Genomic DNA, 27,142 nt, shown 5'->3' with positions numbered 1-27,142 from the left:
CCTGAGGCAAGGGAAACAAAAGGTAAAGTATCCTATTGGGACTTCATCAAGATAGAAAACTTTTTTCTGCACAGCGAAGGAAACAATCAACAAAACTAAAAGGCAACCTTCAGAATGGGAAAAGATATTTGCAAATGGCAATCCTGATAAAGGGTTAGTATCCAAAAGATATACAGAAGTTATAAAACTCAACACTCAAAAAAAAAAAATCTACTTACAAAATGGGCGGAAGACATTAACAGACATGTTTCCAAAGAAGACATACAGATGGCTCATGGACACATAAAAAGATGCTCAATATCATTCATAATCAGAGAAATAAAAATCAAAACAACAGTGAAATCACCTCATACCAGTCAGAATGGCTAAAATAAACAACACAAGTAACAACTGTTGTTGGTCAGGATGCATAAAAAGGGGAACTCTCTTATACTGTTGGTGGGAATGCTAACTGCTGCAGCATTCTGGAAAACAGTATGGAGGTCCCTCAAAAAGTTTAAAATAGGGGCACCTGTGTTGGCCCAGTTGGTTGACCATTTGACTTCTGATACAAGCTTAGGTTGTGATCTCACAGTTGTAGGTTTGATCTCCGTGCTGGGCTCAGTGGTGAGTGTGGATCTGTTTGGATTCTCACTCTCCCTCACTCTCTGCCTCTCCCCCACTAGTACACACACACACACACACACTCTCTCTCTCTCTCTCTCTCTCCAAATAAGTAAACATTTTTTAAAGTTAAAAATAGAACTACCCTAGGATCCAGCAGTTGCACTTCTAAGTATTTACTTAAAGCATACAAAGATGCTGTTTCAAAGGGATACATGCATCCCAATGTTTACAGCAGCATTATCAACAATAGCCAAATTATGGAAAGAGCCCATAGGTCCATCAACTGATGAATGGATAAAGAAGATGTGGTGTATATATACAATGGAATATTATTCAGCCATAAAAAATGAAATCTTGTCATTAGTAAAGATGTGGATAGAAATAGAGTATTATGCTAAGTGAGATAACTCAGAGAAATGCAAGTACCGTATTATTTCACTCATATATGGAATTTAAGAAACAAAACAGATGAACATAGAGGGGAAAAAGAGAGACAAACCAGAAAACATACTCTTAAATATAGAGAACAAACTGAGGGTTGCTGGAGGGATGGTGGGGGGTAGGAGGGAAGGATGGGCTAAATGAGTGATGGTATTAAGGAGAGCATTTGCTGCGATGAGCACTGGCTGCTGTATGTAAATGATGAATCACTAAATTCTACACTGTATGTAAACTAATTGGAACTTAAATAAAAACTTGAAAAAAAAACAGTGACTATGTAGTGATTCAAAGGTGGTGGCATACATATCTCTGTAAAAACACTAGTTGATGATGAAAAAAATTAAGACTTTAGAGAAATTTTAGATGTGAAGTCTGAGAAGATATAGAATTAATCTGAACATTTGACTATGAGGGTCACTAAACATTTTGCTTCCAAAATGAGATTTTCTTCATTCTTGAAAACATTGAGTAATACCTGTGTGAAGGGAAAAAATAACATAAACACTTAATGATAATTTTATATTATTATTATTGGTACAATAAAAATATTTTAGTTCTTAATGAAATAAACTATTTACCTTTAAAAAATTTTTTATATGTTTATTTATTTTTGAGAGAGAGAGAGACAGACAGAGTGCGAGCTGGGAAGGGGCAGAGAGAGAGGGAAACACAGAATCTGAAGCAGGCTCCAGGCTCTGAACTGTTAGCACAGAGCCCTACACAGGGCTCAAACCCAAGAACCGTGAGATCATGACCCGAGCAGAAGTCGGCCGCTTAACCAACTGAACCACCCAGGCACTCCTAAACTGTTTACCTTTTAAAAATGCATACCTAATTGTATTTGAATAAAATTTTATAATTGAGGTTTGCTGTAAAATATCCACATAAGTAAATGCTTAGTTTATGTGATATATTCACAGTCCTCATTAATGTATTCTTCCCATTTTGGTAAATATTTTTACATTTCTCTTTGAGAATCTTTTAAAAATGTATCCTTCTGTCACTATTTTTGAGAATTCTCTTTACCACAATATTTTTTCTAAGAAATGTATTTATGTATTTATTTAGCATTTCACTTAATGGTATTATGTAAAAGTCTTATTTTCTTTCTGCATTTTGAATTGTTTTTCAATACTCAAATAATGTTATTCCTCATATTGTCTAAATGAACAATGAATGCCAGCCTTCTGGGGTACTATATGAACAGCAGAAAACATAACCTGCTTACTCTGGAACTGCCAAGAAACTTTGGTCAATGAATGACACAGGGTACCCAGTTACACATTTGTGAGAACAGGGAGGGAATCTAGATTGCTCTAGGAGTCTCCCAATTGTTACAACTAGAAAATGAGATCACATTAAGAAAATTCTGAACAAATATACAAAGTTAATTTTGGATGAGATCTGTTTCATGATGGCTCAAGGTGCAAAGATATAAAACAAAATAATAAAAAGAAAAAATGTCATCAACATTTTAGGGAGCATTTGCATATGAGGAACACATTTTTTCTTTCCAAAATTCACTGATTACTCAGTATTAGAGGGGGCACCTGGATGGCTCAGTTGGTTAAACATTTCTTGATTTCAGCTCAGGTGTTGATATCAGGGTCCTGAGTTCAAGAACTGCATTGGGCTCCACTCTGGGTGTGAAGCTTGCTTAAAAAAAAAAAAAAAATCAGTATTAGATGGTGAAGTATGAGGGCTTTCCTAAATTGAGAAGGAAGAACACCACCATGCTGGATATCCCCTTATCAAGTCTTCCAGGCAGAATCCTTTCAATAGGGCAGAAATAATAGCTGTAAGATAGATTTAAATTCCCATGATTGAGAACTATCAGTGTATAGTTGAGAAACACTACAGAAACTTATGAAATACTATTAGAATCAATTGTGTCGTTCATAATCACATATGTCAGGGAGTCAAAATTTTCCATTTATATAGGCAACATTCTCCTTAAATGCCTAAGGAAAAAGATATGAATAAAACACAACCAAAACTGTGCAATACAACAATAAAAGTAAGAAAAATGAGGGAACGTTGAAAAAAAAACTAAAAATTACATTTAATTAATATCCATTTTAAATAATAACATAAAACTGTTGTCTTATAGGAAAACATTTCCTTTTGCAATAATTAAATTCACAAAAATAAGTACCTTATTGAATAAAATTCCAACACAAACATAAACATTTCTGATGTCCTCTGCTGTTAACAAAAGCACACAAAATTTTAAATAAGTAACTAAATAAGTAATCCATTGGATGAAAATAACTGCATTACAATATATAAAATATTATTACTACCACATATTTTTATTGGTAAAAGCAAAAAAGAATACAAGAATCCTTATTTACTATTATATACCTAGCATAAATTTATAGGCACTTATATGTGATAAAAGTAAATGATGAATTCATGGAGAGAAGGAATTTAGTTAACAGAAATTACTATATTTTAAATTACTGAAAAAAATAAAATATTGAAATTGAAGATATAGTTAAAAACAGCAAACATTTCTAGCTTTAATCTTAAAGAAAAATAAATAAGTACTAGATCTAAACATAAAGAATGGCAAATCTGTTAGATAAAAATACTGCAGGGGAGCCTGGGTGGCTCAGTCCATTAAGCATCTGACTCTTGATTTTGTTTGGCTCAGGTCATGATCTCATGGTTCATGGGTTCAAGCCTTGCATCAGGCTCTGTGCTGACCTTATGGAGGCTGCTTAGGATTCTCTCTCTCCCTCTCTCTCTCTCTCCTCTCTCTCTCTCTCTCTCTCAAAATAAATAAATAAACATAATAATAAATACACTTAAAAAAAAGACTATACAAATTGGGACAGTGTGATTGTGGCACAAATAGGGAAATAGAATAATGTCCCTACATAGTCATTTGATTTGTAAAAAAGATTACACTGAAATATCTATGTGTAACAAACAACTTCTGCCTTCCCCTTATCTGGTACTGTAAAATGGAAGCATATAAATTTGCCCTTCAATAATGCTGACTGGACATGCCAAATGAGTACCAGTAAGATTGCCTGAGCCCACACAGGTTGTTCATATGAAACAGTATAGATACCTGGTGGACAAAGCAATTACCACTTTTTTTAAAAAAATTTTTTTAACGTTTATTTATTCTTGAGACAGAGAGAGACAGAGCATGAACGGGGGAGGGGCAGAGAGAGAGGGAGATGCAGAATTGGAAGCAGGCTCCAGGCTCTGAGCCATGAGCCCAGAGTCCCACGCAGGGCTCGAACTCATGGACCGTGAGATCGCGACCTGAGCTGAAGTCGGACGCTTAACCGACTGAGCCACCCAGGCGCCCCAGCAATTACCACTTTAACGACATGTTAGAAGCTGGAGTTCTGACAGCATATAGTAGCTCTACCATTCTGTGATAGCTTATGTGGAATCCAGATTGGGGCCTATGGCAAAAGCCTCTGAACACTACCCAGGGGCAACTGCTAGGATGTCGCACGAGAAATTTTCCATTTGATATACAATTACTGCCTGGCTATTGGGATTTGAAACTGCTCATAATACTGAAAAACATAAAGTAATTCTGATACCTAAAATACCCATAATGATTCAGGTGATGTTAGAGAAACACTCTAGTAAGGAAGGCAGTGCCCAGAAGCGTTCCCTAATAAAACAGAAATGATTTATGCAGGAATATGCTACCAGGGAAATCCAAGGAGGTATTCTTTGGATTCACAAGCAGGTAGCCTCTTTTCCCTTAGGGCCAATTTTGGAACCACATGTGGAGGCTCCTGGATCCTATGATCACATGACCATATGGGTCGTGCGTTGGCCCACAGTTAGCCGCTCTAACTGCTGAGGAGCTAGAGACTAAGGTCAGCTACAAGGGGATCAGACAAGTCTGCATTACCAACTTTCAGTGAAAATTCTGGACACCAAAGCTTGAGTGAGCTTGGCAAAACTCCATGTGTACTATCAAGCACAGTTGCTGAGGGAAATCAGGGCTGTCCACATGACTCCCCTGGAGAGGACAACTGGAAGGTCAGTGCCTGCTCTTTCCTAAACCCTGCCCTAGGGATCTTCTATTGCTGGTTTTAATCTGAATCTTTTGCTGTAATTCATTGTAACCATGAATATAACAGCGTTGCTGCGTTCTGTGCATTCTTCTAGTGAAATATTGCGCCTCAGTGTAGTTTTGGAGACGTCTTGAACTACGTCATATATTTTGCTTGATTTTCTAGTTATGGAGGGTGGGAAGGAAACTTGGACGTTTTGGGAATCCCTGCTTGAGAAAGAAATTGGGCTCTGATTATGAATATATTCAATGGTTTATAATTAATTACTGTCAATATTTATTTTTATGCTAAAATTGTCCCAGATTTGGACAGTGGGAACACCTTAAAGCTACAGCCTGTGTGTGTGTGTGTGTGTGTGTGTGTGTGTGTGTGTGTATGTGTGTGTGTGTTACTCTTTACAATTTTCTTGTTTGCAAATGCAAGAATATTTTCAGGCATGTGGGGTGGCTCAGTTGGTTTAGCGTCCAACTCCTGATTTTGGCTCAGGTCATGATCTCAGGGTTCATGAGATAGAACCCTGCATTGGGCTCTGTGCTGATGGCTTGGAGCCTGCTTGGGATTCTCCATCTCCTTCTCTCTGCCCCTCCCCTGCTCGCTCGCTCTCTCTCTCTCTCTTTCTCTCTCTCTCCCTCTTCCTCTCCCCCACTTTCAAAAATAAGTAAACTGCTTAAAAAAAAATATTTTCTGTCCCAGCTTGGAATCAGCTTCTCCAAGGAGTTCTGGCTCCTTTCACTAGAGAATGGTATTCATAGGGGCACCTAGGTGGCTCAGTAGATTGAGTGTCTGACTTCTGCTTGGGTTGTGGTCTCGTAGTTCATGGGTTCGAGCCCTGCATCAGGCTCTGTGCTGACAGCTGGTAGTCTGGAGCCTGCCTCAGATTCTGTGTCTCCCTCTCTCTCTGCCCTTCCTCCACTCGTGCTGTTTCTTTCTTTGAAAAATAAATAAAAACATTTAAAAAAATTTTTTTAAGGAAAATGGTATTTATAGGGGCACCTGGGTGGCTCAGCCAGTTAAGCATCTGACTTTGGCTCAGGTCATGATCTTGCGGTCCATGAGTTTGAGCCCCATGTTGGGCTCTGTGCTGACGGCTCAGAGCCTGGAGCCTGCTTTGGAATCTGTGTCTCCCTCTGTCTCTCTGCCCTTTCCCTGCCCATGCTCTGTCTCTGTCTCTGTCTCTCTCAAAAATAAACATTAAAAAAAATGGTATTTGTAAATCAATAGTTGAGCACTAGTTGTGTTCTCTTCTACTGGTAAGTCATTGATTGTGGGGGCCATAGGTCATTTCACAGTGGGAGCCTAGGATATGTACACATGTATAGCTTTCTACATACATTGATTTCTTGAATTATAATTATACCTATAGAGATATCACACCTATCTTTGGCCTTGTGAGCCTCCAAGACCACTCTCCCTTAGGGCTTTTATTTAAGTGCAAAGTATAGGATACAATTAGACAAAGACAAGGCAGTCCAAACTTGAGGCCTAAAGACACATCTGGTCAGAAGACCCTCAGGATCCTTATTCACAAATGGACATGCTTCATCTCTGGATTGAACCACTAAGATCTGTGTGATGACAGAGTTTGACTTTAGGAGAGCAGATGGCAGAAGTTCCAGGAGGAACTTTAATGCCCCTCTGGTTCCATGACCTGAGCCATCATTCATGCCAGGTGAGAGCCATCAGGAAAGAAACCAACCTTGGGAGAGTTTAAAGAGTATGCTGTATTCCCACTGCCTTTATCTTAACAAGGAGTCAAACCAGATATCCAGATATTCCCAGAGATAAGCGCAAAACTATCTCTATCCTCCATAGTTATCCTTCTGTTGGTTAAATGTTTTTAATTATAAATCACATTCTCAATCCTTTGCCTGCATCACTGGAAAAAGCTGCCAATATAATATGTATGTGTGCCTCATATGAGATGTGGCTATTGGTTTAAAGAAAATATAAAAAACAATATACTCCAGCAACAAAGGTGTGTGTAATCATGTACAAGATTGGTAACTGTTATAATTCTCCACCACCAAGATTGGAACTTTAAAAAGGTATCGGTATATAAACAGAATTACCATATGATCCAGTAATTCTACCACTGGGTATTTACAAAGAGAGTAGGAAAACCCTAATTCAAAAAGATATATGCACCCTATGTTTACTGCAGCATTATGGTAGCCAAATTAGGGAAGCAACATCTATCCAGTGATAGACGAAGGGATAAAGAAGATGTGATATATATGTATGTGTGCGTGTATACACACACACACACACACACACACACACACACACACTGAAATTTTACTCAGCCATAAAAAAGAATGAAATATTGCCATTTGTAATAACATGGATGGAACTAGAGGGTGTTAAGCTAAGTGAAATAAGTCAGTTAGAGAAAGACAAATACCATACGATTTCAGCTGTATGTGGAATTTAAGAAACAAAACAAGGGAAAAATGAGACAAACAAAAAAACAGACCCTTAAATACAGAGAACAAAGTGAAGGTTACCAGAGGGGAGGTGGGTGGGGGTTGGATGAAAAAGGTGAAGACGAATTGGAGTGCACTTACCATGATGAGCACTGAGTAATGTATAGAATTGTTCACTATATTAATGCCTAAAACCAATATATTAATTAATGTACATTAATTACACTGGAATTTGATTTTGAGAAACTTTTAGTAAGTCAATTAAAGGTATCTGTGGATTAATTAAATTTGAAATTACATTATTATTAACTAATTCTAGTCCCTCTTCTGGCCAAACATATTGCATTGAGAGAGCACCCTGTAGAGGTTTTAATTCAGTTTCCCAATATACTTTATAACCTATGTCAGTATTACCACAGGTTTTGTTAGAACCCATTAAATTGATCATACCAGTTATACCAGCATTACACCAAATAACAATTACATTATGAATTAGACAAGATCATTACAAAATAAGTCGGATTTAAAATAGTATTTTCTCGGCCTAACCCTCCAAAAGTGGCCTTTGCCCATATACTAAATATTGTCATAGAATGAAGTTTAAATCAAGGGCCAAGTTTCAGCCAGATTATTGAAAATGTTCTTGTGAGGGAACAGTATCTGAATACTGGGGTCTACCCCTAATGAATGCTTTGGCTTCCCAATGGAAAAGAAGGCATTAGCCAAATCCAAAACGAAATAATGATGCCCCTGAGCTTTAACTGTTGATACCATATCAAATACAGCTGACAATTTAGGGTGAGGGTTTGGGTTACAACTTATCAAGCCCTCCAAAATCTATAGTTAACCTCTCAGATCCATCAGCTTTCCTCACACACTATGAAACCGTTAAATGGGAATTTGCAAATGCTAACACAGCTGCACCTAAAAGATCCTTGGGGGCGCCTGGGTGGCTCAGTCCGTTAAGCATCTGACTCTTGATTTTGGCTCAGGTCATGATCCTAGGGTCGTGGAACAGAGCACCATACTGAGCTCTGTGCTGACAATACAATACGATACCTGCTTGGGATTCTCTCTCTCTCTCCCTCTCTTTCTGCCCCTCACTCGCTCGCTCACATGCTTTCTCTCTCTCTCTCTCTCTCTCTCTCTCTCTCTCTCTCCCTCCCTCTCTCTCTCTCTCTCTCAAAATAAATAAACAAAACAAAAAAATAAAATAAAAGATCCTTGGGGCACCTGGCTGGCTCAGCTGGTAGAGCATGCAACTCTTGATCTTGGGGTCCTCAGTTCAAGCCCGACGTTGGGCATAGAGCTTACTTTTAAAAAAAGGACTAAGTAGATTAATAGGACATCATATCCATTCCAATAATGCACTATGGCCAGGAGGAGGCAACAACCATACATGGTTTCTATCCAGAAATTCCTTTGTGGACTATGCTTTCACCTGCAAGCCTTCTATAGTATCATCACATTCAATCATCACATATTGCCCTCTCAGTTTTCATTTGACTTTTAAGTTATAACAATACATATATCAACAAGCCTAGCAATTGTAAATTGGTACTGTCTTCAGGTCATGTTACCAATACCAATGAAAGTAGACTTGGGGTCCCTGCTAAAAGATCATGACACCCGGGCCTGCCCATCATTCAATCATAATCCTCTGCATTTCCTTGCCTGGTTAGCATCAGAACAGGTTCTCAAAAGATTATAGAGGCCTCTTTTTTTTATAATATTAATATTTAAATTTTTAAAAATGTTTTACTTACTTTTGACAGAAAGAGAGACAGACAGACAGAACGTGAGTGGGGGAGGGGCAGAGAGAGAGGGAGACACAGAATCTGAAGCAGGCTCCAGGCTCTGAGCCGTCAGCACAGAGCCCAATGCAGGACTCAAACTTGTGAACCGTGAGATCATGACCGTGAGCTGAAGTTGGACGCTTAACCAACTGAGCCACCCAGGCACCCCTATAATCTTAATATTTTAAAGTTTATCATGACTGGGATCAATTGAAATAATTTGTCCCAGTTCTTTGAACAGAGTATCAATTTCTTATGGTGCTCCATCAAAATTTTAGTAACTATTCCATCTACCCTCTCCTTTTTAATGGCATTTTTAAAATAATTTTTTTTTTATTTTGAGACAGCACATGTGGGTAGGGGAAGGGCACAGAGAGGAGACAGAGAATCAGGTTCATGCTGTCAGCATAGACCCCGAGGTGGGGCTCGACCTCACAAACCATGAGATCATGACCCGAGCCTAAACTAAGAGTTGCACACTTAACCAACTGAGCCACCCAGGCACCTAGTGTCACTTTTAATCAACTACCTGAACATCTTTATCTGATTCAGTTATTCTCAGATTTCTTCCAACTCTTTTATTTAAATTGTTACCTTTCTTCTGAATAATCCTAATCTTTCCCCCAGCATTAAGCCCCATTCAAGAGAGTTGAATAAAGAGATGTATAATATCATGCCTCACATCATATTGTCTCCCACACCTTATTTTTTTAATTTTTAAAAATTTTATTCATTTTTGAGAGACAGAGAGAGCAAACAGGGAGGGGCAGAGAGAGAGAGAGGGAGAGAGAGAATCCCAAGCAGGCTCTGCACTGTCAGAGTAGAGCTGGGCACAGGGCTTGAACTCGCGAACTATGAGATCATGACCTGAGCTGAAACCAAGAGTCGGACGCTTAAACGCTTAACAGACTGAGCACTTAGGTGCCCCTTATCTCCCCTTTTATCATGATGTCAATCACCAGCTGGCTCAGAGGGATGGAGATAGAAGGTATGGTATACTGAACCACAGGCTATAATCTACAGCTTTAAGAGCCTCTAGCTGTTTCTCTGATGCCATTTACTTTTGCTAGAATAATGGGGGAGGGGCAGCAAAGGAACCATATTCTTGGCTGACATCCTCTTAGTTTGTATTTGATTTGCAATCCATTTACACTGGACCTACAGAGTTCAGTTCTCACTTGGCTTTTCTTCTGGTTGAGTACAACACTTATGCATACTCAACTCAGGGATGGCCTAGTAACCAACCTGTTAATAAAAATCCTCTCATCAGCCTCTGTCATCTTTCTTCCTGTGTAATAACCCCTTAGTCATATTTTAAAAGTACGCTCCACATCCAATGTGACTGAACTCACGACCCTGAGATCAAGAGTCACATGTTCTACCGACTGATCCATCCAGGCACTGCCCTCTTAGTCATTATTATTTGAACTGGAATCAAGGGTCATATCAAAGACCCCATCCTCATCACCAACTGCAAACATTTCACACATTGTAATTGAAAATACTTGCATGACTCCACAGAGCACACTCGTATGTAAGGTTCTCTTAAAAGCATATTGGGGGTCAAACATCCAGGTAGTTTCCCAGATTCTTATTTACACACTCTTGTGGTTCATTCCCAGAGTAATGAGCCCTGGCTTACAGAGAGTCAGAAGATACCGGTAGGAGTTTTTATGCATTTTTGGTAACACAGTCAAGCTAGACTATCTGACCATTATGCCAACCCAAACTGGGACTAGGTGTGGTCAGGAAATTTGGGGTATTAAGCAACACATAATAAATGCATGGCCCTCATCTTAGCCAAGTGTCAAAGCCAGATACTCAGAAGTCCCTAAAAATAAAGCTAGAACTTTTTCAGCCAATTTTAAACTGATTCTGTATTAGATGAAACAAACGCACAATATATCAAAATGAGGGGACTGCTGCTAACATAGTCATTATAAGGAAACTTACAAAATGACTATATTAGAAGGAAGTTCTCAAATAAATGACATGGTCCATCTTAAGAAAATAGGAAAGACAAATTAAATCCTATAGGCAACCCTGTTTACTTCATCGTCTCTCCTCTCACACCTTGGGAGCAGTCCTGCCGCAGGGGCAGTGTCAATTGGCAACCAATGAAAACTGTTTCTATATAAGTCACCAAGAACACTGGGTAAGTCACAAAAGCCACATCCCTGGAATCCCAGATCTCCCTTCTCTCAACCCGTTTTCCTGCCTGCACAGCAAGAGCTCTGACTTGAGCCATCCAGAGTCTAAGAAAATCCACAAAACACTTAGATTATTTGTCCTGCAAGTGGTCTTGGCCACAGGAGGCAGCTCTGGAGGTCCTGAAAATGTCTGCACCTTCTCATTCTGTTCAGCCATAGTTGGGGAATATCCAAGCAGGTACCTCTTGCGGGGCATCCCTTCTAGCGTGCTGCAATCTCTCTAACCCCACATTAATTACACTTTGTTCCCGTATCCATTATAGTTCCTGCCTGGCTCCTGTAGCTCTTCCAGCCAGTGACATCTACCTACCGAATTCTGACTCAGGCTCCTTGTCAGGTACCAGAGGCCAGTTTCCTCTTCATAGTGCCTGGGGACATGAGACATTCCACAGGAACCAGGGACCAAACTCAATCTGCTTCCAGATGCACTGGAGGTTGTCACAACCCCCTCTCCACAGTTACTTACGGACCCGGGCCACATGACAGGTCCCACAAAGCCCGTAAGTCTTTCCCAGAAGACCTCGGGCAGCAGCACAAATTAGGCCAAACCTGGAATGAGAGCTTTTCTCTGCCATCACACTGTCCTCTCTGAGACATGGAAAACTGGGGGCTCCCATAAACTTGATCCTTTCATGTTGGTAGAACACCACTATGTCCTCAACACACCCCACACAATGAACAGAACCCTCAAGATTAAAAATGGCTGAAAGAACAAGCATTTTATTATTGTACAAACATGAGCAACGAGAGGCATGCCGTTCCAGGGCTGGATGACGTGAGACCGTAGACATCCACAGAGAGCATGACACGAGACCAAAAAGTCCATGAAGACAAACCTTTGCAAGCTTCCTGGAAAACCCATCTCGTGAGCCAACTCTTTCCACACCTAACCCAGACAAAAGGAAGGAAATGAGGCCCCTGATGGTCCGTGGAGGCCAAACATGACTGCAAGGGACTGTGGAGACAGCACAGAGGTCCGCCTGCCTGAGCATGCTGAAGTGACAGACACACACGGCGGAGCTTTGCCCGATGGTAACGGTAGGGCGGCTTTGCCACTGGCAAAGGGACTCAGCAGTTTACAATGTGCAACACAGCTCCCGAACGCACCTCACATACCAGGCGCTCCCAAGGAATCTCCCCAGCGTAGATGTGCACAAGTGTGAGCTACGACTTGTGAATGATGGCTCCCTCACAAAGCCTACTCTCAGAGCTTCACTCTGGGGAGAACGGTCAGGCTGAATGAGGAGACAGCACATTCGCTGTACAGCTGAGGCCTTTGTCCAGGGTAGACTTTCCCGTGCTGAAAACGGTTTAGTCTTTGGGTGAAGGCTGTCCCATGTCCGATGCACACACGATCCCTGCTGGGAATTCTCAAATGAACTATAAGTTGGGGCCTTGACTAAAGGATCTCCCACATTTGCTGCAGTATTAAGGCTTCTCTCCTGTGTGAATCTTCTGATGGAGAACAAGCGTGTGTTTGCGGTTAAACTCTTTCCCACATCTGCCGCACACATAAGGCCGCTCTCCACTGTGAACTTTCCAGTGCCGGATCAGATTCGGCCTCTGGGTGAAGGCTTTCCCACACCTGCTGCACTCGTAAGGATTTTCTCCAGAGTGAACTTTCTGGTGCTGAACGAGTTTAGAGATGCAGCTAAAGGCTTTCCCACATCTGCTGCACTCATAATCACTGCTGTGAATTCTCCAGTGCACGTTAAGGTGAGAGCTCTGGCTAAAGGCCTTCCCACACTCACTGCACTCGTAAGGTCTCTCTCCAGTGTGAGTTCTCTGGTGCAGAAGGAGCGTGTGTTTGCGGCTGAACTCTTTCCCGCATGTGCTGCATACATAAGGCCTTGCTCCTGTGTGAACTTCTTGGTGTCTAATGAGGTTAGACTTACTACTGAAGAATTTTCCACAATTGCTGCACTGATAGAGTCTTTCGCCAGTGTGAACTCGCCTATGTTCAATGAGGCCAGAGATCTGTCTAAAAAATTTCCCACATTCGCGGCACTCATACGGCCTTTCTCCAGTGTGTATGGTCTCGTGTTTGAAAAGGTCACAGCTTTGGCTAAAGAGTTTCCCACACTGGCTGCACGCATAAGGCCTTTCTCCACTATGGATTCTCTGGTGCCGCGTAAGCGTGTCTTTGCGGGTGAACACTTTCCCACATTCAGTGCACCTGTGATGCCTCTGTCCAGTGTGAAGGGCACCGCCAAGCCCGGTGCTCTTGTAGGCCTTCGAAGGCATGCAGGGGACTTGGTGCTGAGGAAGGCCAGAGGGGGCTGGCAAGTCCATCCTACCCTCCGTGCACATGGAGGTCTTCTCTGGCACGTAGGGTCTGCAGCTTTTCACGGAGGCCCTGCCCTCACCTCTTCGGAAGGGCCTCTCTCCAGTGGGCTGCTTCTGGTGCTGATGGAGGCTGGCACTGAGCCACCATTGCTTCCAACGTGCCCCCCGTGCGGGCGGCTTCGGCCTGGCCTCTCCCTGCTGGCGTTCAGTCAGGTATAAGATTTCTTTCAACACTGAGCCAGAGCTGTCACATGGGCGGGTCTTCACACCTGCCTCAGGAGTCCTGACCCGTGACACTCCTTCTGAGGAGACAGAGGATGTATCATTATCCTCCACTGCACACCAACAACCTGAAACCAGAGAAGCGTTGCTGACACGCATGCTGGACTCTGCGGACGCGCAACCCCATCACAAATGAGCGTATGACGCATACAGGAACACATCAGCAGGACCGTTTATAGGACAAGGGAGGTTGGGACGGGTTAAGAAATGGGCTGAAAACACAGAACTGGGTCTCTGAAGGTCACAGAATGACCGAAGCCCCCCGAAGACAAGGATATGTGCACAGAGTACGGCAAACGGCTTCCGGGAGGAATCTGGCTGCCGAGACAGGGGAGTGCTAGGCGGAAGGGCACGCACAGGCCCAGGAAGATCCACTTACAGGTGTATAGCTGGTGCTCGAGGATTATTTAAGGGTATGGGCCCATCTCCTGACACGTTGTGTCAACGCTGCAGAACAACGTGGACTGAGCAGTGGAGAAGACCGGGTGCAGGGCAAATGAGAGACGGCAAGGGGCTTCAAGTCAGATGGGAAATAAGCGACGACGTCAAGAACGGGGAAGGATGGGAATACTGTGTGGCCACCAGCCTTGAAACCAAGCACCGGTGTGCAAAATTAATTCTGCTGGTTTTGAACCCCGCCTTGATATCATGGCCCTCCCCCACATGCACTCACCAGGTCCAGGTCCCTTCGGAGCCTCTCTTTCTGTGGCTGGGGTCACATCCACCTGGTCAGGCACCCAGGGATCTTCCCTTTGCTTTGGTTGTGCGACTAAGCGTGATGTGGAGGGTGCAATTCCTGAGGGAGACACAGGACAGGTGAGCGGCCACTACCGGCCAGAGCAACTCGTCCCATGATGCTCCACAAGTTCAAAAAAAAAATTATCACTAAAACAAAAACCTTGAAGGAAGGTTTTGCAGGCACAAAGGTCCTGCAAACTCCTGGTATAAGTAAGCCCCAGAAAATGTCACCTAGAAAAAGGGAGAGGAACTTTAGGCACAGAGGTACCATAGTTCTGGACAGATTCACCAGCCCAGAAAATGCCCAAGACAAAGGCATCCATGGGGCAAACCACGCGCTGTGACTCCCAAAGCCTTAGCTGTGTGGCTTCGGGATGGGGTCACTAAGAGGCGAGAACACTCCATACGGCTCAGACCTGGCACCCACAGCGCCTACTCCAGGAAGCCTGGCAGGGAAGCAGTGCCTGTGATCTGACCAGGGAAGGACACAGCGGTCCGTGGCGAAAAAGAGAAAGAAGATGGGATTGGTGTGCGGACCTTACCCAGTGAGGCTAAAAGTGCAAAGTTCTCGAGCATCACATCCTGATATAAAAGTCTCTGAGAATCATCAAGGAGCATCCATTCTTCCCACGAGAAGTACACAAACACGTCCTCAGAGATCACACAGCCCTGCAATGACATGGCCAGCAGGGTCCAGGAAAAGTCTCTTGACTGAGTATCCCCACTCTACCCACAACAATGTCAGGCTCAGCCACATCCCCATGTGCCTGCCAGTTCTTCTGGGGCGCCCTAAATCATGCCTTCTAGACATAAACCTAGACTCACTGCTCTCACGGAAGCCCCCAGTAGCAGGGGTGCAGGACCATCAGTTGACACTCTCCCCTCTCGTGCACGTCACTTCTCAGACCACACCCCCACACACACCTTCAGTCACCTAGCACCACTCTTCTTGCCCACACCAGACTCCTCACATGTTGCCCTGCAACTAGCACAGAGAGAACGCTTGGCAGTACATTCGGGATCCCATCTTGCAACAAACCTCAAGTGGCCCCAATTGCCAAAGGAAAGCCCCCATTCCCGCTTTGAAGGCCTCTCAGTCTGGACCTTTCCTTCAATTTCAGGCACCCAGAACTCCATGCGTATTTCAGGTACCTGCAGCCTTCTTCCAATTCTCTGCTGCACGTTGTATTAGCTTCCTATAGCTGCTGTAACAAACCATTACCACATTGTGGCTTAACACAAATTCATCTTCTTACCACTCTAGAGACTATAAATCCAAAATAGCACTCACTAGGATAAAATCAGGACTGTGTTCCTTTGGGCAGTTCTACAGAAGAATGTTTCCTTAACTTTCCCAGTTTCTCAAGAGCTCATGCAATCCTTGACTCCTTGCCCTTTCCTCTGTCTTCAAAGCCAACATATGTTATCACTCTGACCTCTGTTTGTTTCCTCAAATCTTCTTTGACTCTATTCTTCTGTGATTACACTGGGCCCAATGGATAATCTCTCCATTTTAATATACTTAATTCAATCATATACACGAAGTCCCTTGTGATACGTGAGGTAACATATCCAGAAGTTCAAGGGATTAGAACATGGACATCTTTGGGAGGCATTATTTCATCAATTATACACATGCTTTTTCCTCAGTAGTCACAACTTCCTTATCTCCACCCAATCCTCTGAACATTAGTTTTACGACTGACTTCCCCAGTTCAGTTCATAGTGCAGCATGTTCACAATTTTGAGTCACCTCTAACTCCCTACCATTCTTCTCACAATCCACTTCAAACAAAACAGGCCTTAGTAAAGTAACAAACAGAAAATACAATCTGGGGCACCTGGGTGGCTCAGTCAGTTAAGCATCTGACTTCAGCTCAGGTCATGATTTCATGGTTCGTAAGTTTGAGCCCCGTGTCGGGCACTGTGCTGACAGCTCGGAGCCTGGAGACCACTCCGGATTCTGTGTCTCCCTCTCTCTCTGCCCCTCCCCCACTCTTGCTCTGTCAATCTCTCTCTCTTGAAAATAAACAGTAAGAAACACACACACACACAGACCTCCCTTAAAAAAAACAAACTAGCCACCAGGAGGATGACTCTGGAAGTTCTGCTGTGACCAGAAGCACTGGCAGGAAAAGACCTCCTCTCCTGGCCCATCATTGGCTGGGAGCTGCCACCTCATGATGCAGAGCCTTCTGGGTATTGTAGTGACTACCACCCCACGGGGCTCGGACAGGAAGCCAGGGTGGTCAGAGGTGGAAGGCAAAGAAATCATTTATTGAGAGCCTACTGTGTGCTAAGTCTGCCAGTTGCTCCCAAGCCACAGCAGGTGTCCCATGTCCTAAGCATGAATGAACTGGCCCTGGCTATTCTGGGGGTTCAGGATTCGTAAATCCCAGCCTCACCCCTCCTAATTTGGGACGCAAGGGGAACAGTTTCACCTCCAGGATGTGAAATGAAAAATGAAGACAAAACCTCCCTGGTAGACCTCTGTGCAGTTGTTTAAATGCTTCTCACACATAATGCTCCATTCATTAAAATGGCAGGAAAAAACAGTCTGTATATATTGGTGAAGTTATGTATAAAGCACTTAAAATGGTGCAAGGTGCACATTTAGTGCTGGACAATCCTCATCACCACCAATCTGGGCTCTCATATACCCATGTGGCTGAAGAGGAGTCTATGCTGCCCATTTGCAGACTTAAAGACCATATCTATCAAAATTCAAATACACATACCCCAGACCAACAAGTAGCCTTAACAGAAATGATTAAAATTTTTAAAGGACAGAACAGTGTGTACAACCTGTGACATTCAAAACTATTCTAAGAAAAAACAATCAAACATACAGAATGCTATACGTTTCTGCGTGTTTTGGGTAGCTTGTTGCACTAAGGTTATGTTTTTCTAAGCAAGATGATTCAAGATTTACAATTTAAAAAATATTTTTCGGGGCGCCTGGGTGACTCAGTCGGTTAAGCATCCGACTTCGGCTCAGGTCATGATCTCATGGTTCGTGAATTCATGAGTTCGTGCCCCACATAGGGCTCTGTGCTGACGGGCTCAAAGCCTGGAGCCTGCTTCAGATTCTGTGTCTCCCTCTCTCTCTGCCCCTCCCCCACTCATGGCCTGTCTCTGTCTCTCTCAAAAACAAATAAACATTAAAAAAAAAAAGTTAAGGGGCGCCTGGGTGGCTCAGTCGGTTGGGCGTCCGACTTCGGCTCAGGTCACGATCTCGCGGTCCGTGAGTTCGAGCCCCGCGTCGGGCTCTGGGCTAATGGCTCAGAGCCTGGAGCCTGCTTCCGATTCTGTGTCTCCCTCTCTCTCTGTCCCTCCCCCGTTCATGTTCTGTCTCTCTCTGTCTCAAAAATAAATAAAACGTTAAAAAAAATTTTTTAAAAAGTTAAAAAAATGTTTTTCCTCAGGACTGAATTGTAGCTTAGGGTGGACATCATTTCAAATTTTGTAGCACATTTCTTCTGTATCTTCTGTTCAAATTCACAAACTTTGAACTTGAATTACAACCAATCACACAGTGTTTAGGTTCCAATTGGCAATGGAATCTGCCAGATGGCATCTAACTTCAGGGCCTCAGCTCTAGAGGAAAGCTAACCTGGGTTTGCAGTAAGTAACTCCATTATTGATTATGATTCCTTGAGCATGGCCTCACCTCTCCAAGCCTCCATTTCCTCATTTCTGAAGTGGGGAAATACTAGTATACAAAACATATGGTGATTGGAACTATTTATTACCTGGGGAATTACATGCTATCCTCTGGTCATTCTCCCAACAGCACTTCAGACCCTTCCCACCGGAGGAAAGAAAGTGACTCCTGACCATCCACATCTTCTTAACCTGCACCCTTGATTCGGAGGGTTCCAGGTGCTCATCTCCTGTCCCCAACCACCCTCAGGTAAACTGGGTCTCACATGGATCTGTGTATTCAGTGGAAGCTCACACTGAATTCCTGACTCATACCCACCAGGTTCAGTGTCCCAACAGGACAACGTCCCTTGATACTGAAGACCAAACAGGGTACTGTACACTTCTAGGGAGAAAAAGTGAAGCCAATGAATTCTATGGAAAATGTCATACCATTTATTTAGGACACCTTTAATTTCTCTCAGCAGAAGAGTTTTGTAGGTTTCAACAACCAAGTTTTCAGCAATATTCAAATAACTTTGTGGCTTTCAAAAAAATATTTAAAAATGAATGTAATGTGGGGCGCCTGAATAGCTCAGTCAGGGTTAAGGATCCAACATGGGCTCAGGTCATGATCTCGCTGTTTGTGGGTTCAGCCCCACATCGGCCTCTGTGCTGACAGTTCAGAGCCTGGAGCCTGCTTTGGATTCTGTGTCTCCCACTCTCTCTGCCCCTCCCCTGCTCACACTCAGTCTCTCCCTCTCCCCAAAATAAATAAACATTAAAAAAATTTTTGTTAATGAATGTAATGAAGTAACTTAAACATATTATTCTGATTCCTAAGAATTTTATTATTTGATGCTATAGAATTGACCTGTAACAATTTCATCATTCAATTTTTGTGTTCTATGCATTGTTGACATATAGACTATAGTTCACTTACATCTGTCTACGCTTCATATGTGTATTCATACATATATGTAAAGGGAGAGAACCTGTACACAGCACTTTACATTTACTTATGCCAGTGAATTTTTTGTACCAATTGATATGATAATTTTTCCTTAACCTGTTTAATATGTTAGATAACATAATGTTTTGCTAATATTAAAGCAGTCTGGCATCACTGGAATACATCTCTCTTGGTTATGGTGTATAGTACATTTTATACATTGCTGAACTTTGTTAATATAGTCTTAATGTTATTTGTATCTATATTCATGAGGTTAGTTCTAGTATACTTTTCAGATGACTTAGAATTCTCTTTATATTCTATTATGTGTTCTGTAAGACAGTTGTATTTGGTATTAATTTCTAAACTAAAATGTGTTTGTATACTTTTCACATGCCTGATAGCCACTTGGGTACCCACTTCTACTGACCGCTCATAATTTGGGCATTTAGACTGGAGTCTTATTTCTTGCTCTGATTAATGCTATTTCTTTGTATGGACTATGCATTGATCCCTTCACAATTTTAGACATTGGAGATATCCTCTCTTGATTTTCTTGTTTCCAGTATAATTAACATACAGTGTTATATTAATTTCAGGTGGACAATATATTGATTCAACAATCCTACGTGTTATTCAGTGCTCATCATGATAAGTGTACTCTTATTCCCCTTCATCTTTTCCACTCGTCTCCGACCCACCTCCCCTCTGGTAACCACCAGTTTGTTCTCTACATTTAAAAATCTTGTTGGGGCGACTGGGTGGTTCAGTCAGTTGAGCATCCGACTTTGGCTCAGGTCGTGATCTTGCGGTCTGTGAGTTCGAGCCCTGCCTCGGGCTCTCTGCTGACAGGGCCTGGAGCCTGTTTCAGATTCTGTGTCTCCCTCTCTCTGCCCCTCCCCCGGTCATGCTCTGTCTCTCTCTCTGTCAAAAAAATAAACATTAAAAAAAATAATAATAATAAAGTAAATAAAAATCTTGTTTTGTTTCATTTTTTCCTTGTTCATCTACTTTCTTTCTTAAATTTCACATACAAGTGAAATCATAGGATATCTGTCTTTCTCTGACCAATTTTCACTTAGCATTACACCCTCTAGGTCCATCCACATTATTGCATGTGGTAAGATTTCATCTTTTTTTATCGCTGAAAAATATTGCTTTGGATATACATACCATCTTGCCAGCTTGCATTCCCACCAAAAGTGCACAAGGGATCCTTTTTTTCCATATCCTCACCAATACTTGTTGTTTCTTGTGTTTTTTATTTTAGCCATTCCAACAGGTGTAAGGTTCATTGTGTGTGTGCGTGTGTGTGTGCGTGTGTGTGTGTGTGTGTGTGTGTATGTGTATGTGTCTAATTTACTTATTTTTAAGAAAGCAGGAGAGCAAGCAATGGAGGGGCAGAGAGAGTGAAAGAGAGAATCCCAAGCAGGCTCTGCACTGCCATGTGGGGCTCGAACTCAATGAACTGTGAGATCATGACCTGAGCCAAAATCAAGAGTCAGACGCTCAACCAGATGAGCCACCAAGGCACCCCTCATTGTGGTTTTGATTTTCATTTCCCTGATAAGTGATATTGAGCATCTTTTGACAGGTCTGTTGGCCATTGGGATGCTGCCTTTGGAGAATTATCTGTTCACGTCTTCTGCCCGTTTTTGAACTAAATTCTTTGGGTATTTTTGGTGTTGAGTTGTAGAAGTTCTGTATGTATTTTAGATACTAACACTTTATCAGACATATCATTTGCAAATACTTTCTCCCATTCAGTAGGGGTGGTCTTTTTGTTTTATTATTTCATTTGCTCTGCAGAAACTTTTCTTTGGATGTAGTCACAATATTTTATTTTTGCTTTTGTTTCCCTTGATTAGGAGACATATCTAGAAAAATGTTGCTATGGTCATAGACAGAAATTACTGTCTCTGCTCTCTTCTAGGATTTTTATAGTTTCAGGTCTTCCATTAAGGTTTTTCATCCATTTTATTTTTGTGTATGATGTAAGAAAGTGATCCAGTTTCCTGGTTTTGCATGTAGCTGCCCAGTTTTCCCAACACCACTTATTAAAGAGACTATCTTTCTCACTGGATATTTTTGCTTCTTTTGTTGAAGATCAATTGACCATATAATGGTGGGTTTACTTCTGAGCTCTCTGTTCTGTTCCACTGATCTACGTGTCTGTTTTCTGTCATTACTATATTGTTTTGATTACTAGAGCTTTGTAGTATATCTTGAAAATTGGATTGTAATACCTCCAGTTTTGTTCTTTCTCAGGATAGCTTTGGCTATTTGGAGTCTTTTGTAGTTCCATACATATTTTAGGATTATTTGTTCTAGTTCTGTGAAAAATGCTGTTGGTATTTTAATAGGGATTGCATTAAATGTGTAGTTTGCTTAAGTAATATGGACATTTTAACAATATTTGCTCTCCCAATTCATGAGCATGGAATATCTTTCCATTTGTTTCAGTTATCTTCACTTTCTTTCATCAATGTTTCATAGTTTTCATAGTACAGTCTTTCACCTCTTTGGTTAAGTTCATCCCTAGGCATTTTATTATTTTTGGTGCAATTATAAATGGGATTGTTTTCTTAATTTCTCTTTCTGCTAATTCATTATTAGTGAATAAAAATGTAACTGAGGGGCCCTTGGGTGGCCCAGTTGGTTAAGCACCAGATTCCTGATCTTCACTCAGGTCATGATCTCATGGTTTGCGAGTTCAAGTCCGTCAGGCTATGCACTGACAGTGTGGAACCTACGTGGGATTCTGTCTCTCCCTCTCTCTGTTTCTTCCTCTCTTGCACTCACGCTCTCAAAATAAATAAATAAACTTTAAAAAAAGTAAATAAAAGTGTAACTGACTTTTTTAAATGTTTATTTATTTTGAGAGTCAGAGACAGTGCAAGTGGGGGAGGGGCAGAGAGAGAGGGAGACAGAGAATTCCAAGCAGGCTCCGCACTGTGAGTGCAACCCCAATGTGGGGCTCAAACCCATGAAAACGAGACATCATGATCTGAGCAGAAACCAAGAGTTGGCTGCTTAACTAACTGTACCACCTAGACTCACCAAAATGCAACTAATTTGTATCCTGTGACCTTACCGAATTCATTTATCAATTTTAGAATTTTCTGGTGGAGTATTTCAGGTTTTCTATATAAAGTATTATGTCATCTGCAAATAGTGAAAGTTTTACTTCTTCTTCCTTACCAATTTGGATTCCTTTCATTTCCTTTTGTTGTCTGATTGTTATGGTTAGGACTTCCAGTACTACGTTGAATAAAAGTGGTGACAGTGATGTCCTTGTCTATCTCTTGATCTTAGGGAGAAAGCTCTGTTTTTCACCATTGAGCATGAGGGTAGCTGTGGTTCTTCATATATGGCCTTTATCAAGTTGAAGTATATTTCCTCTAAACCTACTTTGTTGAGAGTTTTATCATAAATGGATGTTGTATGGGCCACATGACTGGCTCAGTTGGAAGAACATGTGACTCTTGATCTTGGGGTCAGGAGTTCAAGCCCCACATTTGGTGTAGAGATCACTTAAATAAATTAGAAAAACTTTTAAAAAATGAATGGATATTGTATTTTGACAAAAGCTTTCTCTATATCTAGTCAAGTGATCATGTGGTTTTTATTCTTTCTCTTGGTGAGGTAATGTACCACATTGATTGATTTGTGAATACTGAACTCACCCTTGTATTCCAGGAATAAATCCCACTTGATTGTAGTGAATTATTTTTGTAATGTTTGGTTTGATTCCATTTGTCAGTATTTTGTTGAAAATTTTTACATCTATGTTCATCAGATATTGGCCTGTAGTTCTCCCTCTCTCTCTCGCTCTCCCTCTCTCTCTTTTTTTTTTTTTTTTGGTAGTGTCTTCATCTGGTTTTGGTGCCAGGATAACACTAGCCTTGTAAAATGAATCTGGAAGTTTTCCTTCCTCTATTTTTTGGAATAGTTTGAGAAGAATAAGTATGAACTCTTCTTTCAATGTTTGGTAGGATTCACCTGTGAAGCCATCTGGTCCTGGCCTTTCCTTGGTTGGGAGATTTTTGATTACTCATTCAATTGCATTGCTAGTAATAAGTCTGTTTAAATTTTCTACTTCTTCCTGATTTAGTTTTAGGAGGTTATAAGATCCTAGTAATTTATCTATTTCCTCTAGGTTGTCCTATTTGTTGGCATATAATGTTTCATAATATTCCTACAATCCTTTGTATTTGTGGTGTTGGTTATTTCTCCTCTTTCATTTCTGCTTCTGTTGGAGTCTTCTATTTTTAATTAAAAAAAAGTTTTAATGCTTATTTATTTTTGAGAGACAGAGAGACACAGCATGAGCAGGACAGGAGCAGAGGGAGAGGGAGACACAGAATCTGAAGCAGGCTCTAGGCTCTGGGCTGTCAGCACAGAGATCGACACACGGCTTGCACTCTGAGCCACCCAGGCACCCCCCTATTTTTAATTTTTATTAATTTTTGATGAGTGTGGCTAAAGGTTTATCAGTATTGTTGATCTTTCCAAAGAACCACCTTTTAGTTTCATTGATCTGTTCTATAATGTTTTAAGTTTCTATTTTATTTCTGCTCTAATCTTTATTTTTTCTTTCCTTCTACTGGTTTGGGGTTCTGTTTGTTCTTCTTTTTCTAGCTCCAGCACAGAGCCCGATGTGCGGCTCAATCCTACAACTATGAGATCATGACCTGAGCTGAATCAAGAGTTGGACACTTAACTGGGCCACCAAGGTGCCCTGGAGCAATCTTTTATACATATCTATTGAATCAAGTTAGCTGAGATGTTGTTTTCCATATCCTTACTGTTTTTGTGTGTATTCTATTAATTATTAAAATAATTTTGGGGGACACTTGGCTAGCTCAGTTGGTAGACCGCTGATCTTGGGGTCATGAGTTCAAGCCTCATGTTGGGTGCAGAGATAACTTTAAAAAATAAAATAAATAAAAATATTTTAAAAGAATTTTTGAAGGTCTGTTCTTATGTACCTTAGCATTCTTGTATTTGCTTGATTAAATTACTTGTTTGATACTGTAAAATATCCCTATGTTATCTTTGGTAATATTACTTTCCAGGAAGTTTACCACTTTTTTAAATTTTTAATATTTTTTGAACTTCACCATTTCTTATATTAATCACTCCAACCTTCTTATTAGTATTCATGTCTTATTTCACTCCATTCCTTTTAGCTTATCTCTGTTTCAGTAATGAGGGATCCTTTGTAACAGACTGTATGGAGTTTTCCCATGCATTTAATACAATCTGACATGAGGCACCTGAGTGGCTCAGTTGGTTGAGCGTCTGACTTCTGAGGTCATGATCTCACGGTTGGTGAGTTTGAGCCTGCATCAGGCTCCTCCCTGACAGCACAGAGCCTGCTTGGGATTCTCTCTTCCTCTCTTTGCCCCTCCCCAACTTGTGCTTTCTCTCTCTGTCTCAAAATAAATAAAATGAACTTAAAGAAAAAACACACTTTTTAAAAAAATGTTTTTTATTTATTTTTCAGACAGAGAGAGAGAGAGAGAGAGAGAGAGAGAGAGAGGGAGAGACAGCGCCAAGTGGGGAAGGGGCAGAGAGAGAGGGAGACTCAAAATCTGAAACAGGCTCCAGGATCTGAGCTGTTAGCAGAGAGCATGATGTGGGGCTTGAACTTGTGAACCACAAGATCACGACCTGAGCCGAAGTCGGAGGCTTAACTGACTGAGCCACCCAGGTGCATCTAAAACAAAACAAAACAAAACTTTTAAAAATAAACACACTTAAGGGGTGCCTGGCTGGCTCCTTCAGTGAAGTGCACAACTTTTGATCTCGGGGTTGTAAATTCAAGCCCTACGTTGGGTGTAGAGATAACTTTAAAATCTTAAGGGGCGCCTTGGTGGCTCAGTGGGTTGGGCTGCCGACTTCGGCTCAGGTCATGATCTCGCGGTCGGTGAGTTCTAGCCCCGCGTCGGGCTCTGTGCTGACAGCTCAGAGCCTGGAGCCTGCTTCATATTCTGTGTCTCCCTCTCTCTGAGACCTCCCCTGTTCATGCTCTGTCTCTCCCTGTCTCAAAAATAAATAAACGTTAAAAAAATTTAAAAAAAAATAAATAAAATCTTAAAAAATACAATACAATACAATACAATACAATACAATACAATACAATACAATACAATAACATACTTAAGACTTCAACCCCTAATTCTGATCTCCAGGCCTTGACCTGGCCCAGATCACCATCCTCACCCTGTGGACATCTCCAACCCAGCCCATTCTCCCACAACCCCAAAGCTTCCATCCCCAAACCCCATGTGACACCTCCAAACTGACAAATCTCACAATCAACCATGTCCAAAATTCAACTTCTGATCTCCTTGAAACCTTCCTACTTTGACTTATTGATTTCCATTTTCAAGACGTCCGTGAAAAACAATAGAACAGCAAAAATTAAAAAGTTAGTTTTTCACTCCTTACTCTCAATCACTGCCACTTCTGCTGCAGCAGTAAATAGTGTTGGTTCTAACCTTAAAATCTATCCAGAATCCGACCACTTCTTCCCTTTCCTCTGGCACTACTCTGGTTCACCCATCGTTAAAACACTTTTGGGAGCCCGGTACACTACGTACTTACTGGTCTCCAGGAATTCATATTCCCCGCCCGCCCTAATCTAATCTAATCTAATTTTTGCTCCGCGCAAAAAATGTGGCTACTTTTGAAGCCCGACCCCCCCCCCCCCACCAAGTCCTTCTACTCAAAATCTGATGGCTCCCAGAGTCCTCACAATGAGCGCAACTTCTCACCCAAGGCGTGAGCCCTCACACTCTGCATACTGCAGACTCCGGTTTTCCTCCGTCTCAGTCCCACCCAGGCCCTGCACCAACCGGCCCCTCCCCTACAGCCAGCTCCCGCACCCCGTCACGCCGGCGCTCAGACACTGGGCCCCAGCCCGCGAGCGCCTCCCCGGCCCGGACACCGGGACCCGGGCCGCAGGGACGCGACCAGGCGCCCCGCGCTCGGGCCTGGAGGGTCTGGGTGGGGGAGGGCGGGGAGGGCCCGGGGGTCGCGCGTTTACCTGAGCCGGGTACCTGGGCGCAGCCGCCGCCATCGGACTCTGTGGGCGGGGCGGGAGACGCCGGCTCTAGGTCGGGGACGCAAACACAGCTGTCCCAAGTCTCACCCCAGCGGCAGGGCCACGGTGGGCGTCGCCAACGCCGAGCCTCGGATTTGTCTCCACGAAACGAGGACAACGCCTCCGCCTCCGGCCTAACCAAGCATTCAAAGTCCCCTGCTTGTGTAGATCCTAACAAAAAGTGAGAAAATGCCGATTGCAAGGAGGATGCCAGGCCCGCCCAGTCGCCTTTCTCACGCACGAAAACGCAGCTCTCCCGGGCCTTCATTGGACGTGCGGCGAGTAGGCTTCTGGGTAATGTAGTTTCCCATGAGCCTTAGGTCCAGACAAATGGTCCTGGGCTGAGGTTCCTGGCAAAAGCAAAGGGCCACAGCGAAGGGCGTGGTAAATGGTACCCACTCTCTTCGAGGAAGGGGCAGGACCCGGATTCCGTGGAGTGTACTCCGGACCGATTACAGAAATGTTTGTAGACGTTATTTCAGATGTTCCCCAAAGCCACAGAACCAAAAGGACACAACACCACACCGTATCTCTCTGTCCACTCATATGTGGGAGCTAATAAGTATCACCCGGCTGCTTTTTAAATACATACACAACGAA

The 27,142-nt window shown here is 42.3% G+C and overlaps 1 protein-coding gene across 1 annotated transcript; it reads right to left on the bottom strand.

Moving 5' to 3' along the window:
* Positions 1-12,453: 12,453 nt before the first annotated feature.
* ZNF671 (zinc finger protein 671) lies at positions 12,454-26,810 on the bottom strand. Its single transcript, XM_047094276.1, has 4 exons — positions 26,295-26,810; positions 15,380-15,506; positions 14,773-14,895; positions 12,454-14,167 (listed from the first exon to the last, which is right to left on the bottom strand). Exons 1-4 carry the CDS (start codon positions 26,808-26,810, stop codon positions 12,960-12,962), a joined length of 1,974 nt encoding a protein of 657 aa, XP_046950232.1. The 3' UTR covers positions 12,454-12,959.
* Positions 26,811-27,142: the final 332 nt, after the last annotated feature.

This window comes from Lynx rufus, unplaced genomic scaffold (assembly GCF_022079265.1).
Source record: "Lynx rufus isolate CCGP_SWC_20201006 ecotype Redwood Valley unplaced genomic scaffold, mLynRuf1.p SCAF_39, whole genome shotgun sequence".
In the NCBI taxonomy this organism is placed as follows: domain Eukaryota; kingdom Metazoa; phylum Chordata; class Mammalia; order Carnivora; family Felidae; genus Lynx; species Lynx rufus.
The sequence above is the reverse complement of the archived record's forward strand: the minus strand, read 5'-3'. Positions and strand labels throughout refer to the sequence as shown.